This window comes from Sycon ciliatum, chromosome 4, assembly GCF_964019385.1.
Source record: "Sycon ciliatum chromosome 4, ocSycCili1.1, whole genome shotgun sequence".
Taxonomy (NCBI): Eukaryota; Metazoa; Porifera; class Calcarea; order Leucosolenida; family Sycettidae; genus Sycon; species Sycon ciliatum.
In genome coordinates, this window is record NC_088646.1 from 18,931,089 (window position 1) to 18,943,706 (window position 12,618).

The 12,618-nt window shown below is 45.3% G+C and overlaps 2 protein-coding genes across 5 annotated transcripts in view; one reads left to right on the forward strand and one right to left on the reverse strand.

Moving 5' to 3' along the window:
* Positions 1–7,664, forward strand: part of LOC135814839 (disintegrin and metalloproteinase domain-containing protein 10-like) — a 29,122-nt gene extending 21,458 nt beyond the window's left edge. For 2 of the 3 annotated variants that reach the window (XM_065328025.1, XM_065328024.1), the window contains 6 exons: positions 627–725; positions 1,213–1,295; positions 2,843–2,979; positions 3,907–4,062; positions 6,346–6,426; positions 7,120–7,664. In XM_065328025.1, coding sequence (XP_065184097.1) covers positions 627–725; positions 1,213–1,295; positions 2,843–2,979; positions 3,907–4,062; positions 6,346–6,426; positions 7,120–7,269 — 706 coding nt within the window. In that variant the 3' untranslated portion in view covers positions 7,270–7,664. Of the gene's footprint in view, positions 1–626; positions 726–1,212; positions 1,296–2,842; positions 2,980–3,906; positions 4,063–6,345; positions 6,427–7,119 lie in introns of those variants that run through there. The other variant, XR_010553225.1, reaches the window with a different exon arrangement.
* Positions 7,397–12,618, reverse strand: part of LOC135814840 (CD151 antigen-like) — a 6,276-nt gene continuing 1,054 nt past the window's right edge. The window contains exons 1-7 of one of the 2 annotated variants that reach the window (XM_065328027.1): positions 11,659–11,681; positions 11,037–11,169; positions 10,576–10,773; positions 10,111–10,185; positions 9,776–9,880; positions 8,982–9,092; positions 7,397–8,053 (exon numbers count right to left, since the gene is read on the reverse strand). In XM_065328027.1, coding sequence (XP_065184099.1) covers positions 7,910–8,053; positions 8,982–9,092; positions 9,776–9,880; positions 10,111–10,185; positions 10,576–10,773; positions 11,037–11,108 — 705 coding nt within the window. In that variant the 5' untranslated portion in view covers positions 11,109–11,169; positions 11,659–11,681 and the 3' untranslated portion in view covers positions 7,397–7,909. Of the gene's footprint in view, positions 8,054–8,981; positions 9,093–9,775; positions 9,881–10,110; positions 10,186–10,575; positions 10,774–11,036; positions 11,170–11,658; positions 11,682–12,618 lie in introns of those variants that run through there. The other variant, XM_065328026.1, reaches the window with a different exon arrangement.

Genomic DNA, 12,618 nt, shown 5'->3' on the forward strand with positions numbered 1-12,618 from the left:
CTATTCCACGCATCCGCCCTTGCCGGATACAGGGGCTTGGGAGTAACAACCCCAATTGTCAAGAGACAAATATTTTATAAGATAGACAGAAACTTGGGTAGAACCAGTATGCTGGGGACGTGTCACTTTGCACGGCTACTGCAGATCACTCACAGTATGATCTTTGCTCACTGCGTGCAGGTTTAACATGGTGTTTGGCACATAACACAAAGCAGTCGCTGCTATTGCAACACAGGTGGTCGCTGAATCCGATGCACTTCCCATATTGAACTGTCAGTGCATGAAAATAGTCCCTAAAGGCAGCGCGCTGCCTTGGCGATAATAATGATAAAGGAAAGTTAGTTGCTCGCAACATTCGAGCTAATCCTTAGTGACTAAGTCTTCTTGTGTGCTCTGGATAGCAGTCGTGAATCTGTCAAATTACCGTTTGCAACTTTCCCTCAAACTAATGAATATCAAATCCTATCGGAAAGCACTAGTTCTAACATTGTGAGCAACCAACTGCTCAATTCGCAGGATGTCTTGAGCGATGATGGACTGATATCATCTTGCTAAATTTTAGCAGCAAGTTGTGTCACCAAATGTTTGTCAATCCTGTTTTCTTGTCCTATTCTGCCTGGCTCCAGTCCGAACAAAGGACCATGTTGTACTGACCAATGCCAGTTCAAGCCGTCAACAACACTGTGTGGAATGAGGAGTGATTGCAAGCAACAGTCGGTTTGCAGGTAAAGTACAGTGAAACCTGTCTAAGACGACCGCTCAAGGGACCTTGAAAACTTGGTCTCTGTTACCAGGTGGTCTCCTTATCCAGGGTCATTTGACTGGAAATAGCATCCCGTTGTCCTGGTTTCAGTGGTCTTCCAGGATAGGTGGTCGCCTTATCCGAGTGGTCACCTTGACAGGTTTTACTGTAATAGTGATTCACAGAGTTTCATAGCAAAGTGTACAATGGTTCAATACTCAATATACATATTAGAAGGAGGTTTCCTGGCACATGTATCGATGGTTGGTGATCCTGTGAGCAGTTGCCATGTCTTCTGAGAGCAACTTGCTAAACGACCATGGTTTGCAGACCAGTGACTGAATGCAGAAAGCCAGTCTTTAGGTGGTCCCTCTGCAAGCGTCTCCACCATATTTCCGATCATACGTATTGTCCCAATGTCATTCCTATGTGTCAGCTTACGACCGCATAGCTGGTTTGTCCCTCTGCAGTGGTGACAGTCTTCATTGTCCTCCTTCACAGCCACACCGGGATATGAGAAGGTGTGCCAATGGCGGTGCAGTCTGTGTTGAAGGTACGCTATTGAGTCATTGGGATCAATGAGCTGCGCAGCCATGATGATAGCGGCAGAATGGTAGTCTTACGTCTACACCAGGGAGTCGTACTCAAACTAGGGAGGTGACACGGCACAGAAATCCGTGTCACAGGGGTTGACTCGCACCCGTGACCCCTCGTTGTTATTTTTGGAATAGTTCAGTCCAGTCCAGTCCGAAAGGTCATACTCGGATCGACTCGCCTTCTGTACTTCACCTCCAAGCGTGCCGCATGGGTGTCTAGTTTTGAAATTATTGAGGCAGCGCATTTCGTTTTTATAAATTTACAGCCCATCACTCGCCAGTATTCTTTGAAAGACTTCCAGCAATTTTTTTAGCTCCTGCCATGTCCGAACTACTTGATAGCAGTGATGGCAACAGCAGCAGTTATGAAACGGCGTGTTGTGTTGCGGTAACTGTTCAGAACTTTTCAGAGTCGTATCCCAGGTTAATCCGAATACTAAAAATTGACCCAAATTGCACATAACACGAAGCTGGTTTTTGAAAATTGTAAGTTGTGTATCTGTCCCATTTCTTCTTTATGACTTGCACAATACACCGGTCTTCCTAAACAACACATTTATAGCAGGGGTTAAGTACCATATAAGAGAAGTACAGCCAGTGATATTGTCATGTTGAAATACTACAATTTTGACACAAATTACACATAACACGAAGCCAGGTTTTGAAAATTGTAAGTCGTGTATCTGCCCCATTTCTTCTTTATGACTTGCACAATGGTCCAGTCTGCCTAAATAAAACATTTATAGCAGGGGTTATGTACCATATTAGAGAAGTACAGCCAATGGTATTGTCATGTCTAAATACTACAATTTTGACACAAATTACACATAACACGAAGCTGGTTTTTGAAAATTGTAAGTCGTGTATCTGCCCCATTTCTTCTTTATGACTTGCACAATACACCAGTCTTCCTAAATAACACATTTATAGCAGGGGTTAAGTACCATACAAGAGAGCTACATTGTACATCTAGTCATGCTGTCATAAACAGCCAGCATTTTTCCTGCAGCAGTCACACCACCATCATCATTATTTCCAGGGAAATCCTCTTACATGTACATTGTCAGCTCCTATGTCGTTAGATACAATGTAGGGGGCTGTAGGACCGGCTCGTCAAAAATAGAGAACCTGAACAAGCGTGCTCGGGACGTCTCAGCAATCGTAGTATGCCTGAGCACTCCAATAAAAACTTGATCAATGGCAAAATCGTTCCCCACAGTAAAATCATACTTTGCGGGTCTTGCGTTGCACGCTTGGAGGTGAAGTACAGAAGGCGAGTCGATCCGAGTATGACCTTTCGGACCGGACTGGACTGAACTATTCCAAAAATAACAACGAGGGGTCACGGGTGCGAGTCAACCCCTGTGACACGGATTTCTGTGCCGTGTCACCTCCCTAGTTTGAGTACGACTCCCTGGTCTACACATATTTTTGCACTTAAAACATAGTTTTGAAGCTGCTTGAAATATCCTATTATGGGTCACCACTGTAATTGTATGCACAGGCGAGTGCATTGGCTCCCCTTGCCTCCTTCTAAAGGATATTGGTTGGTCCGTATGCGAATGCCGGAGCACCGGCACTTCCTGCCATGTGTGCTGCGAGAAGAACGGCATTTGTGTGGACACATTTTCAGGACATGCGGTAAGTAGTGTGTTGCGGACATTGTTGTCAGGTGTTTGTGTTGTTGTAGTTGCTGCACGTGCTTGCATGTTGTCTGCTTGGAGTAGTTGTGCACATCTATGTGTCTTTCTGGTGGTGCCCTGCTCCTTGTTCATGGTTGACTGTCCTCTATTGCGTCTGTTGAAAAGGATGTCTGAAAGTAGCAGTTGAGTCATGTAGTGTACTGTCTCACCTCTCCATGTACTACAAGTGACTGCCTACTTTAAGGTTGGCTTTCATACGAGCAAGTAGACGTTTTGCGGCGGGAAAGATTCGTGAAATTTAAAAAGCACAAAGCAACATTTTTTGTCTGGATACAATGGCATCACACTTCTTAAAACTCCTTTTCTGCTTCCTCCTTCCCTTCCCTCATGACAATTACTCTCCCTCTCTCAGCTCGTATTATTTAGGAGATTCCCTCTGATAGGCATACATTTGCCTGTGGTGGATGCTTTTTAATGTCAAATTGTGCTGTCGGTGTCGACATAATTTATAGCTCAATTTAATTGCTGCTAAATATACCCGCCATCTGAAATCGCAAACTAAAAACGCCAGAAAAAAACCTGCTCGGCAGTATGCACCGAGCTTATAGGGATTGTTCTAATGCAGACTGTATATCGCATGACATGCAATATACTACTCGCGTATGTAGCACGACTGAGTCTGGCAAGAAGATTCTGATATTATTTTTCCAGCCCCAGCAATGTAACGTTACTCAGGGGCGTAGCTGGTCCCCCTTTTGGGGAGGGGGTGGGGGTTGCACGGCCGCTTCAGCAAAGTATTCTTGAGGAATATGTTGCATTTGAAGTTCGAATATCATACGTGTAGGATGGCTGGTGCATGCCATCATGATCATTATGTGCATGCTGAACCTGTTACTTTTATCATCACTGCTACTTATCTGTGCAGGACTTCGTCACGGCGAATATTTCAAGTTTGCTGCATCCTAGCAACACACCATGTCATCACTATGAGGGATATTGCAGCAGCGAAGGTGTTTGCAAGGGTGTTGACTTCGATGACTACACCGAGGCTGTCGGCAAAGTGTTCCACCATGTCTTTGCTGTAAGTCTGGAGCAGTGGTTTTCAACTTTTTACTGTCCCACAAAGCTTGCGAACAGCCGTTACCAGTACCTGGGTAATGTTGTACATACAGTGGAACCTGTGTTGGAAGACCACCTTTCTATAAAGACCAGTATTGTGCACACTGCTGGGTGACAGTTGCTCAATACAGGTTACACTGTACAACAAAGTAAAGTCGCACATTGTATTCGGGTGCTTCGACTCTTTATGGTTTAGACTTCGGGCCACCATGACTCTACGGGTGTTTAGTTCCAAAGGCGGTTTGTTACCTGAACCATTTCGCACCTAGTGAATCCATTCAACCAGTTCTGGCATTACAGTTGAACTCCCCTTATCTGGGCAGGTTGGGACCATAACTCAGAACATACGAAGGGCTCCAATTCAAAACGAGACAAATCCATTTTGTGGAAATTTCAGGAAGTGCATTTTTCTTTTTTTTCTTTTTCGATCTGCACTGCAGCATCAGTGACTTTTATCGCGTTTTGACCCGTAAAACTGACAAACAGATGTCCGTGGGGTGAAAACGAATTCTTTCGTAGCAAAACACGCAAAAGCTCCGGTTTGGTCTTTATCGCATTTTGAATTGGAGCCCTTCATGTATACTTGTTGCATGCAAGAAGACACATGTTATGCTGATCAATAGTTGGTTGGGGCCTTTTTCATTTTTAAAACTGAAAAAAACCTATTTTTGTTACTCGAGAGAGGTCAGAAAAGTGGCCGGTAGAGTGACGTGCCCGGATTTGGAGTGTCCGGGTAAGGGGAGTTTCCCTGCACATTGCCATAGACATGTGAGCCGTGCCAAGCTAAAAAGTGGCTTAGCATTTTGCCAACAAATCGAGAAAATCACCAAAACGCCACAGTTTGAAAAATAATTCTACTCGAGCGCGGCAGGGAAAATATTTCACTTTCAAGTTTGCAAGCGGAGAAGAAGAAAGAGGCCTTTTATTTTTGAGCAACACTTCTTCAGTGTTCCCTCTTTCATCGTTGCGAGGATTTCTCAGCGTTGGCAGAGACTGTAATGGAGCGTTCTAGAGAATGTGGAGGTGAGCAGGATGATATTCTGTCTCCATGTGCGCTCAAACCTGCTTGACGAGGAAGACTTGCTCATTCATAGTGGCTGTGTTTCTTATCGTAGTCGCGACTAGAGCGGCTAGTATAGCTATGGGGAGATGTATACAAGCCTTCCGACTATCATTCTGACAAGCTGCCTGGTGAGTTGGCTCTTGCTGCGATGTTTCACTTTGTTTCAGCTACCTTCACGCGTTCATGACGTGGCGTACTGGATTCCAAAATGTCCTCGTTTCAAGGAAATAGTGCCACACAACAAAGTGATGCATTGACTCTACCTGCTAGCATATCGTCCCGTGGCGCCTTCTACCAGTATCCTTGCCAGGGAAGGAGAATGACATGGACTAGGACGGACAAAGAACCAGTGCCGCTTTTTAGCGATGTGCAGTCTACTAGACTTGCCTGTAGGTGCAAGGACAGTACACCAATGGAGCTAGATGTTGATGTGTATGGTGACGTGACGTCATGGAAGCCGCTTTGCCACGGGTCAGGGCAACCCTGCCCGTGAGCTAAATTATTCGTTTGAGTTTCTTGAAGAAGTTAGGTGTTTGTCCCAGGACTCCTTGTGTTCAAGGTCTGAGAGTGAGAGTTGGACACGCAGAGCGAGAGACGAACATAACAGATGTCTGACACAACACTACATGAAAAGATTAATTCTAGCTGGCATAGGTGGTTGGAGAGAGTATGGCGGACTGTCTTGGTAAGATGTGACGTTTCCCAGCCCAGCGAAAATATCGTCACAACATCATTGAAGAATATGAAAATTCGTGTTGCGTGATAACTTAAAATGACATGAGATATGTAGATCAGTTTAATAGTAGATCAGTTATTTCGTCTTTCTTAGATCTTCTAATTAGAACACAAGTGCTCGTTCTTCTTGTATTGCCGGCACAAGCATTGCTAAGCATTGTCTCCACTTGATGTCCCATGTTTTTTTGGAGTTTGGGCAGGTTTTGGAATCCTTCGTGCCATTGATACCAGGCATTCTCTGACATGTGCACAATGTATGCTTATTTATGGAACATATACATTTCAGATGGGCACCAAAATTTCCATGATGGGAGTTGGATATATAGAGTCATCACTTTGGCATGAAAAAAGAATTGTCCAAAAATTATGCCTAAGCCACCTTTTGGTTTGGCTCGGCTCATGTATCATTTGCGTGAATTTGCACGCACTCGCACATATCTTCTGCAGGGAATGAAGGCACTGCTGAACTTCTGGTACCTGGTACTGTTTTCACTGATGCTGGGACCACTGGCCTTTTATTCATGGAAGGTGAGTGCGTGCACCTGGGCATTGGCATGCTTTTCAGTGACATGCTGGTGGAAGTGTTTTTTTTTCGGGTCCTCACTACCCATGATACATGTGTTCGTTCATGGGGAGAGGAAGGAGGCATTGCCATATCAGTATTTGCACATCCATGCTTCCTTGCAATGAGACTGAAACTGCCACTTCGAATATATGCTTAGTGTAGTTGTTTCCAACAAGAAACTGGAAGACTGCAGCAGCAGCAGCAGCAGCAGCAGCAGCAGCAGCAGCAGCAGCAGCAGCAGCAGCAGCAGCAGCATGAAAAGGCTCCAGCGACATTAGCTTCTGATCCAAAACAATTTAACTGTTCGTGTGAGACTCGGCTAGAGTTAGGTCAAGTTTTCCGCATCTATAGGAACACCACCACCCTCAAGGATCAAGTCGCAGATGCAGCTCCTAAAGCAAAGGGAGGTGAGTAGACCAGACCCACCACAGCGTGGTCAAAGACCGAAAAATCCCATTCACCGCTTCCAAGCAGGACTTGAACCTGGTACCCTCTGTTTATCCATCATGGTCTTAGACCATCCCACTGTGCCCGCCTGTCAACCACAATATACTAGTACGCATTTTTTTTACATATTGTCCTGCACCACTTCAAATGCAGCGGTTTATTCTTTGCCGGTGTGGTTTCTTCGTAACCACCTTATGTATTTGCTTTAGTTGGCAAGCCTCTCCTCGACTGACATCCACCAGCGCTACGAGGCCTTCAAGGTGAGAGTCAGCGAGGACTTCACTGCGCCCGAACAACCGCCGGAAAGGAACAAAGCTCGCTCGCCTAGGAGAGTCTCACAGTCTACACACGCGCTATAGACACCGTGTTACAGCATATGGTTACGTCACTACATGTACTATGTACCTGGTCACCTTCAATCTACTGTGAACGTATGTATATAGCAGCTACTGTTGCTGACATCTGACCAGTTCTAAGCCCAGCATGTAGAAAAATTGGAATTGGAATATCAGCGACTAGAAATTGGAATATAGAACACAGCAATATTCATGCCAAGATTAGCAACTAAGCTAAGCCTCACTTACAAAGGCGCCTATAGATGGGCACGTTTTTTAGTTCCGTACGCCATGACTGGAACCATTCTCTTGCTTACAACCTAGACAGTGATATAGTTTTACAACATGCATTTAAACAAAACGTATACACCATAGAGTATTTGAATATATCAAAAGAATTCATGACGTTTCAGAATGGATTACGCCGTCTGTAGTAGACAGCTGTATTATGCTAATGAATGCAAACTGCCTAGAAGAATAGACAGATCGGGGGGGGGGGGGGGGGGTAGGATTAAGTGGATGCTCCTCTTCCACGTTATCATGTGGACAATGCTAACGTTGCTTGGTATCATGAAGAAGAAGTACACACAACCTTCCTTCCCTGTGCTTAACTGGCACATCGTTCATCTTGTGTGGAATTTGAAGACGAAGACATGTGTGCACTCTACTTCTCGGCGCCGCTATCCTCTCGGATGAACTTGATGGCCAGGATGAGACCGATCACTTGCAGAATTACGAAGATAATAGCGACTGTGAAGATGCCGACAGTGTACTTCTGGAACTTCTCGAACATAGCATTTGAGCAGCCCTGCAGTCACAGTGCAAATGTTACACGGCAAGCCAATACAGGTCAGATATGTAGCCATTTACTGGTAAGTAAGGCCATATTATGCCTTTGTCACATTCCTGCCAAGCGCAATTCCTGTCTCACGGTGAATCTATAGCAACAAGAGTACATACCAGAGTGTGCAACTCCCGCATACCCTGATGTCTTGACAGAATTTCAAGTTGATGTCATTTTTACGATGCAATGCTCCTTGTTCCAGTGAAGTTTGCGACATTTGTGCGTGATGTTGAGACATCACACGTGCTTCCTTGAACAAGCTTGTACATGATCAAATGGGCTTTGTCCACCACAGGTTCAGGGTACATCTGACAATATGGGTACAATGCGCATTGTGTCATCGAAATGACGTCAACTTGAAATTCTCTCGGGACAGCACCCATATTTGGAGGTGCACACTCGTGGGGGTTGTGTACTCTTCGTAGTAGTATTCTATCAATATGTTACAGGACATTTTACTCGACACAAAGTTTTTATTACAATCGGCAAACTGCGAGAACAACACGGGACAAAGAACTGAACGCATTCAAATGTAATCAGGGCTTGTTGTTATGACATTGTACTAGTAACCAGTCAAGCTGCTGCTCACCCTCGCATTATCAAGTACTAACCAATCAGACAAAATAGCTACCTTCTGAAATGTCGAACATGTCACTAGCATTTTTTTAAACTATCTCGACCACACCTGTTATCATATCCCCGTTTGTTTTCATCATCCATTGTTCTTTGCCTCCTCGTGTTGGTTCCCATCTAGCTGTTTCTGACTAGAAGCAATACTATGATACTTATCCGCAATCTTCCTTGTTGGCTTCTCGCCACCATGGAATAAGAGAATAAAAAATAAAATAACTGACAAGCCTTCGAGACAAGTGAAAGTGAGTGCCACAGTTACCTTTTGGTAGGGGTAGGTGCAGACTGCAGGTTGATCTTTGCAGCAGGCCGCGGGAATGAACAGGTTGGCGTTTATGTAGTCGGTACTGCTGTTGCTCCCGCAGCATTCGAACTGCAGAGACAGATAGAGAACAGTTCCTCAGAATTTCTAAGCATTGCTCAAAACTTGAGCAACACCGGCCAATAATTATGATGTGCTGCTCACTCATGGAAAGTTGAAAAGGAGAAGGCCCGCATAAAGAATAGATTTCATGGCAGGAAGACAAAATAATCAGCATGTGTGCTAGTACTAGTAGCAAGGATGTCACTGGGAAGTCGGATACCAGTAGCACTTAGTAAGGCCTTTTGCAGCATCGCTCTTTACACTCCGTGCAATGGTACCAATGCGCAAAGCCATCAACACGAACAGCAGGGGAGCAAGAGAACAAGAATAGAAAGTGGATGTACCTATGCATGATAAAAAATAAAAAAAGTAAATAATTATTATCGTGTCCGTTCCCGAAGGGCTCAAGACGGCCGCTAACACCCGGTAAACCCTAGCATGTTAACGTACGGTTATATGCGGATAGTGAGTGAGGATGCTGCCAAACCGAACTCAACTGGGAATATTTTCCAACAAAACACAACAAAATCTACTTGGTTCAACATCGTTGGCTGTGGTGCCACAGTGAAAAAGTGAAAAAGGCCTCGATGCAGACTTCGTCTACTCGATCACGAGTCTGTGGATTTGACAGTTGCACAGTTTCTAATTGCAACCTTAAATAGATTGCCCTGCTGCCTGAAAATCTAGCTTACCTCCTGCTGAAGCTTGTCCAGTGCCTTCATGGTCTTGGAGTCGCTCTGAGGTCCGTATGCCTTTACCATTGCGGTGCGAATTCCATCCCTAGCACTGGTTTCACCCTGTCGGAAGACCAGACAGAAGCCAGTGTATTGTTGCGTAGGTGTGCAGTATAGTAGCTCGTTTCACAACCGCCAAGACAGGCTTTCAATTCAGATGTGTCCACTGACCAGATTTGTACCCAGATTACTCTCAAATGAAAAGCAGTAACTGTTGCAGAATCTCCCAATAACAGCATGCGAGGGGAAACCCGCTCTCGCGGAAGCCGCGGTGTGCATTATGTGTGTCTCACCTGGTCTCTGTACACGAATGCGAGCACCATCATGGTGATCTCCAGCACCATCAGGAGGACCAGGAAGATGATGAACTGTACAGAAGAGCAATACGGAACAGGTCAGAATATCAGCAATACCTGTCATTCGAATAATCGAATTCAAAGCAATGCAGAAAAGGTGGCAGCAACCAGACAATACTGCTAGTATGTGTGGGTGCCACCTTTTTTTGCATTGTATTTACCGTAATACTAGTATTTTGCTTCGGTTGGTGGATAACCTGCATAGCAGCATCACGATCTACATTACATTGTACTACTAATTTGTAGTTATAACATGACATCACATTGTGATGTTTACATGATGGGCTACAATATTGTACTAGTACCGCCGAGAAAGCCTGTAGTTGTTCACGTAGTGGTATGGTGCATTCACTGTATTGCAACCATAACTATGGCATCTCGCGCTGCAGCCACATTACCTACCGTCTTCAGCATGCACTTGTTCTTGCAGCACAGACCACCGATGCCGAAGAAGCCGACCATCACCAGAAGAACACCGACCACAATTGCCAGCGCCACCGGACCCCATAGATAACGACTCTCGAACAGGTTCGCATCGGCAAAGTCCTGGAACTCCTTAGCTGCAATGCCTCCCACGATAAGCAGGGCAAGTCCAGCACCCTAGGAGGAGAAATAACGCCGGTACATGCACAGGCTATATAGACAGGGCATGGTTCCAACACTAGTAACTATTGTTATAAGGAATCAGTGTGCCTGATGGTGACTGCTGAATGCTGGCATTGCGGATCACCACGCCACTGGCTTCAATGCTGTCTAACGTACTGAAGTACGTTGCATCAAACGTGCACACACATTGTACAGTGTATTTCAGTAGCTCAGGGCATGTATTGGTATTCGGTGGCATTCAATTTTCATTGGCTTACCAGCAAGCCCAGGTTGAAGATGAAGAGAACGAATCTCAGGAGGCCTTCAACGCACGTCCCACAGCAACCCATCTCTGCGGCTATTCCTGGTTACAATTCCTGGTAGTGAGTGTCTTGATGGAGTGAAGGGGCGCTTTGAAACGAGAGAACAAGACAATAATAAGGTTAGAGGATGCATGTTGAAGTCAGCTGGCATGGTTGTAACTTTGAGTTCCACACTGTAACTTTGAGTTCCACACCGGGCCTGCCAGTTTTGACTTGAATCCCAAACAGAAAGGAGAAACGAACTCCCGATGATACTATACATGTACTTTTAACATTCCGGACCGATGGGCTATTTTCTTCGATGGTTACCATTAGTTTTGAACTCTGGCCACATCACGCTGGTCCATGCATCGTTTTCTTCCTAGCTCAATGCCAATGCTATTCAGTGAACTGGCAATGTCGTGAATTGAAACCCACGAACCAGAGGAATGAAGCAAACTCTACAAAATCATGGTTGACGAATGCCATTATTCTCAGTTCTGTGTTCCCTTTTGGGAATAATAAGTCTTTTGCATTTTATAATAGTTATGCCTACGCGTTGCGAGTTGATTCAGTGCCACACAATGCTACAACTTACTTGTGAGCATACACTACATACAATGACAGGCTGAGTGACACACTCGGAGTGAGTTTCCGCTTCTACTTTGCTTCCCTGTGTTCTACTTCAGTAGCGGAAGGGCAAATACCTCTAAGGTTTACGTGTTGCGTCTTGTTTTTCACTGATATTGTTTCGCGGGTGAGTGGCGAACTGGAATGCTTGGTAAGCGCCCTGCAGTCAACTGCGCACGTAGGAACTCCATGCCTCCAGCCTACCTTTCTCCTTCGGCTTCGGTAGAGATCCTAGACCTAGCTGACGTACCGTCACCGTGAACGCACATTCGCTGATCGTTGGGCGGGTTATGAGGAGAACCGTAGCATCATTGAGTTCCTACGTGCGCACGTAGTACCATAAATATAATAGAGCAGTAGGATGCCCCACCGTGTCGTCTCTTATCAGATCCAGTGGCAGCAGCACTCGGAAGTGTGATAGGGTGATACCGTCTCGAGGGCACTAACCTAACTATAATAGTAATGCACCACGTACACACAAAAATGGCGAAACGCACACACACACGCCACTGTTGCTGTAGCAGTTGTAGATGAGGCACTACAGTCTAATACAGGTCATCTGCACCATAAATAGCTCAGCTACATGCATTTTCTTTCCTGCAGCTCTACAGTCCATGAGATATGTCTATGTCCATGGAGTAGGCGAACGGTCCAGTGAATCACCTGGGACCCAATCAACCAATCAGGAGGGATGCTCTGGAACGCAGCCCCACAAAAGTCTACAAAGAGGTACAACGCTGATTGCAGCTTTGACTGTACAAAGTATACATTGACTGTAATGCTGTACTCCCTGTTGGGCTACTACAATAGCGTGGTCATTGCCATTGGGTAGCCTAGGCAAAAACAACAATGTATAGGATAGCCCAGGCAAAAACAACAAGACTGGACAGGTGGTGCTTGATACGCGGCCATGTTTTCAGCTCACCAG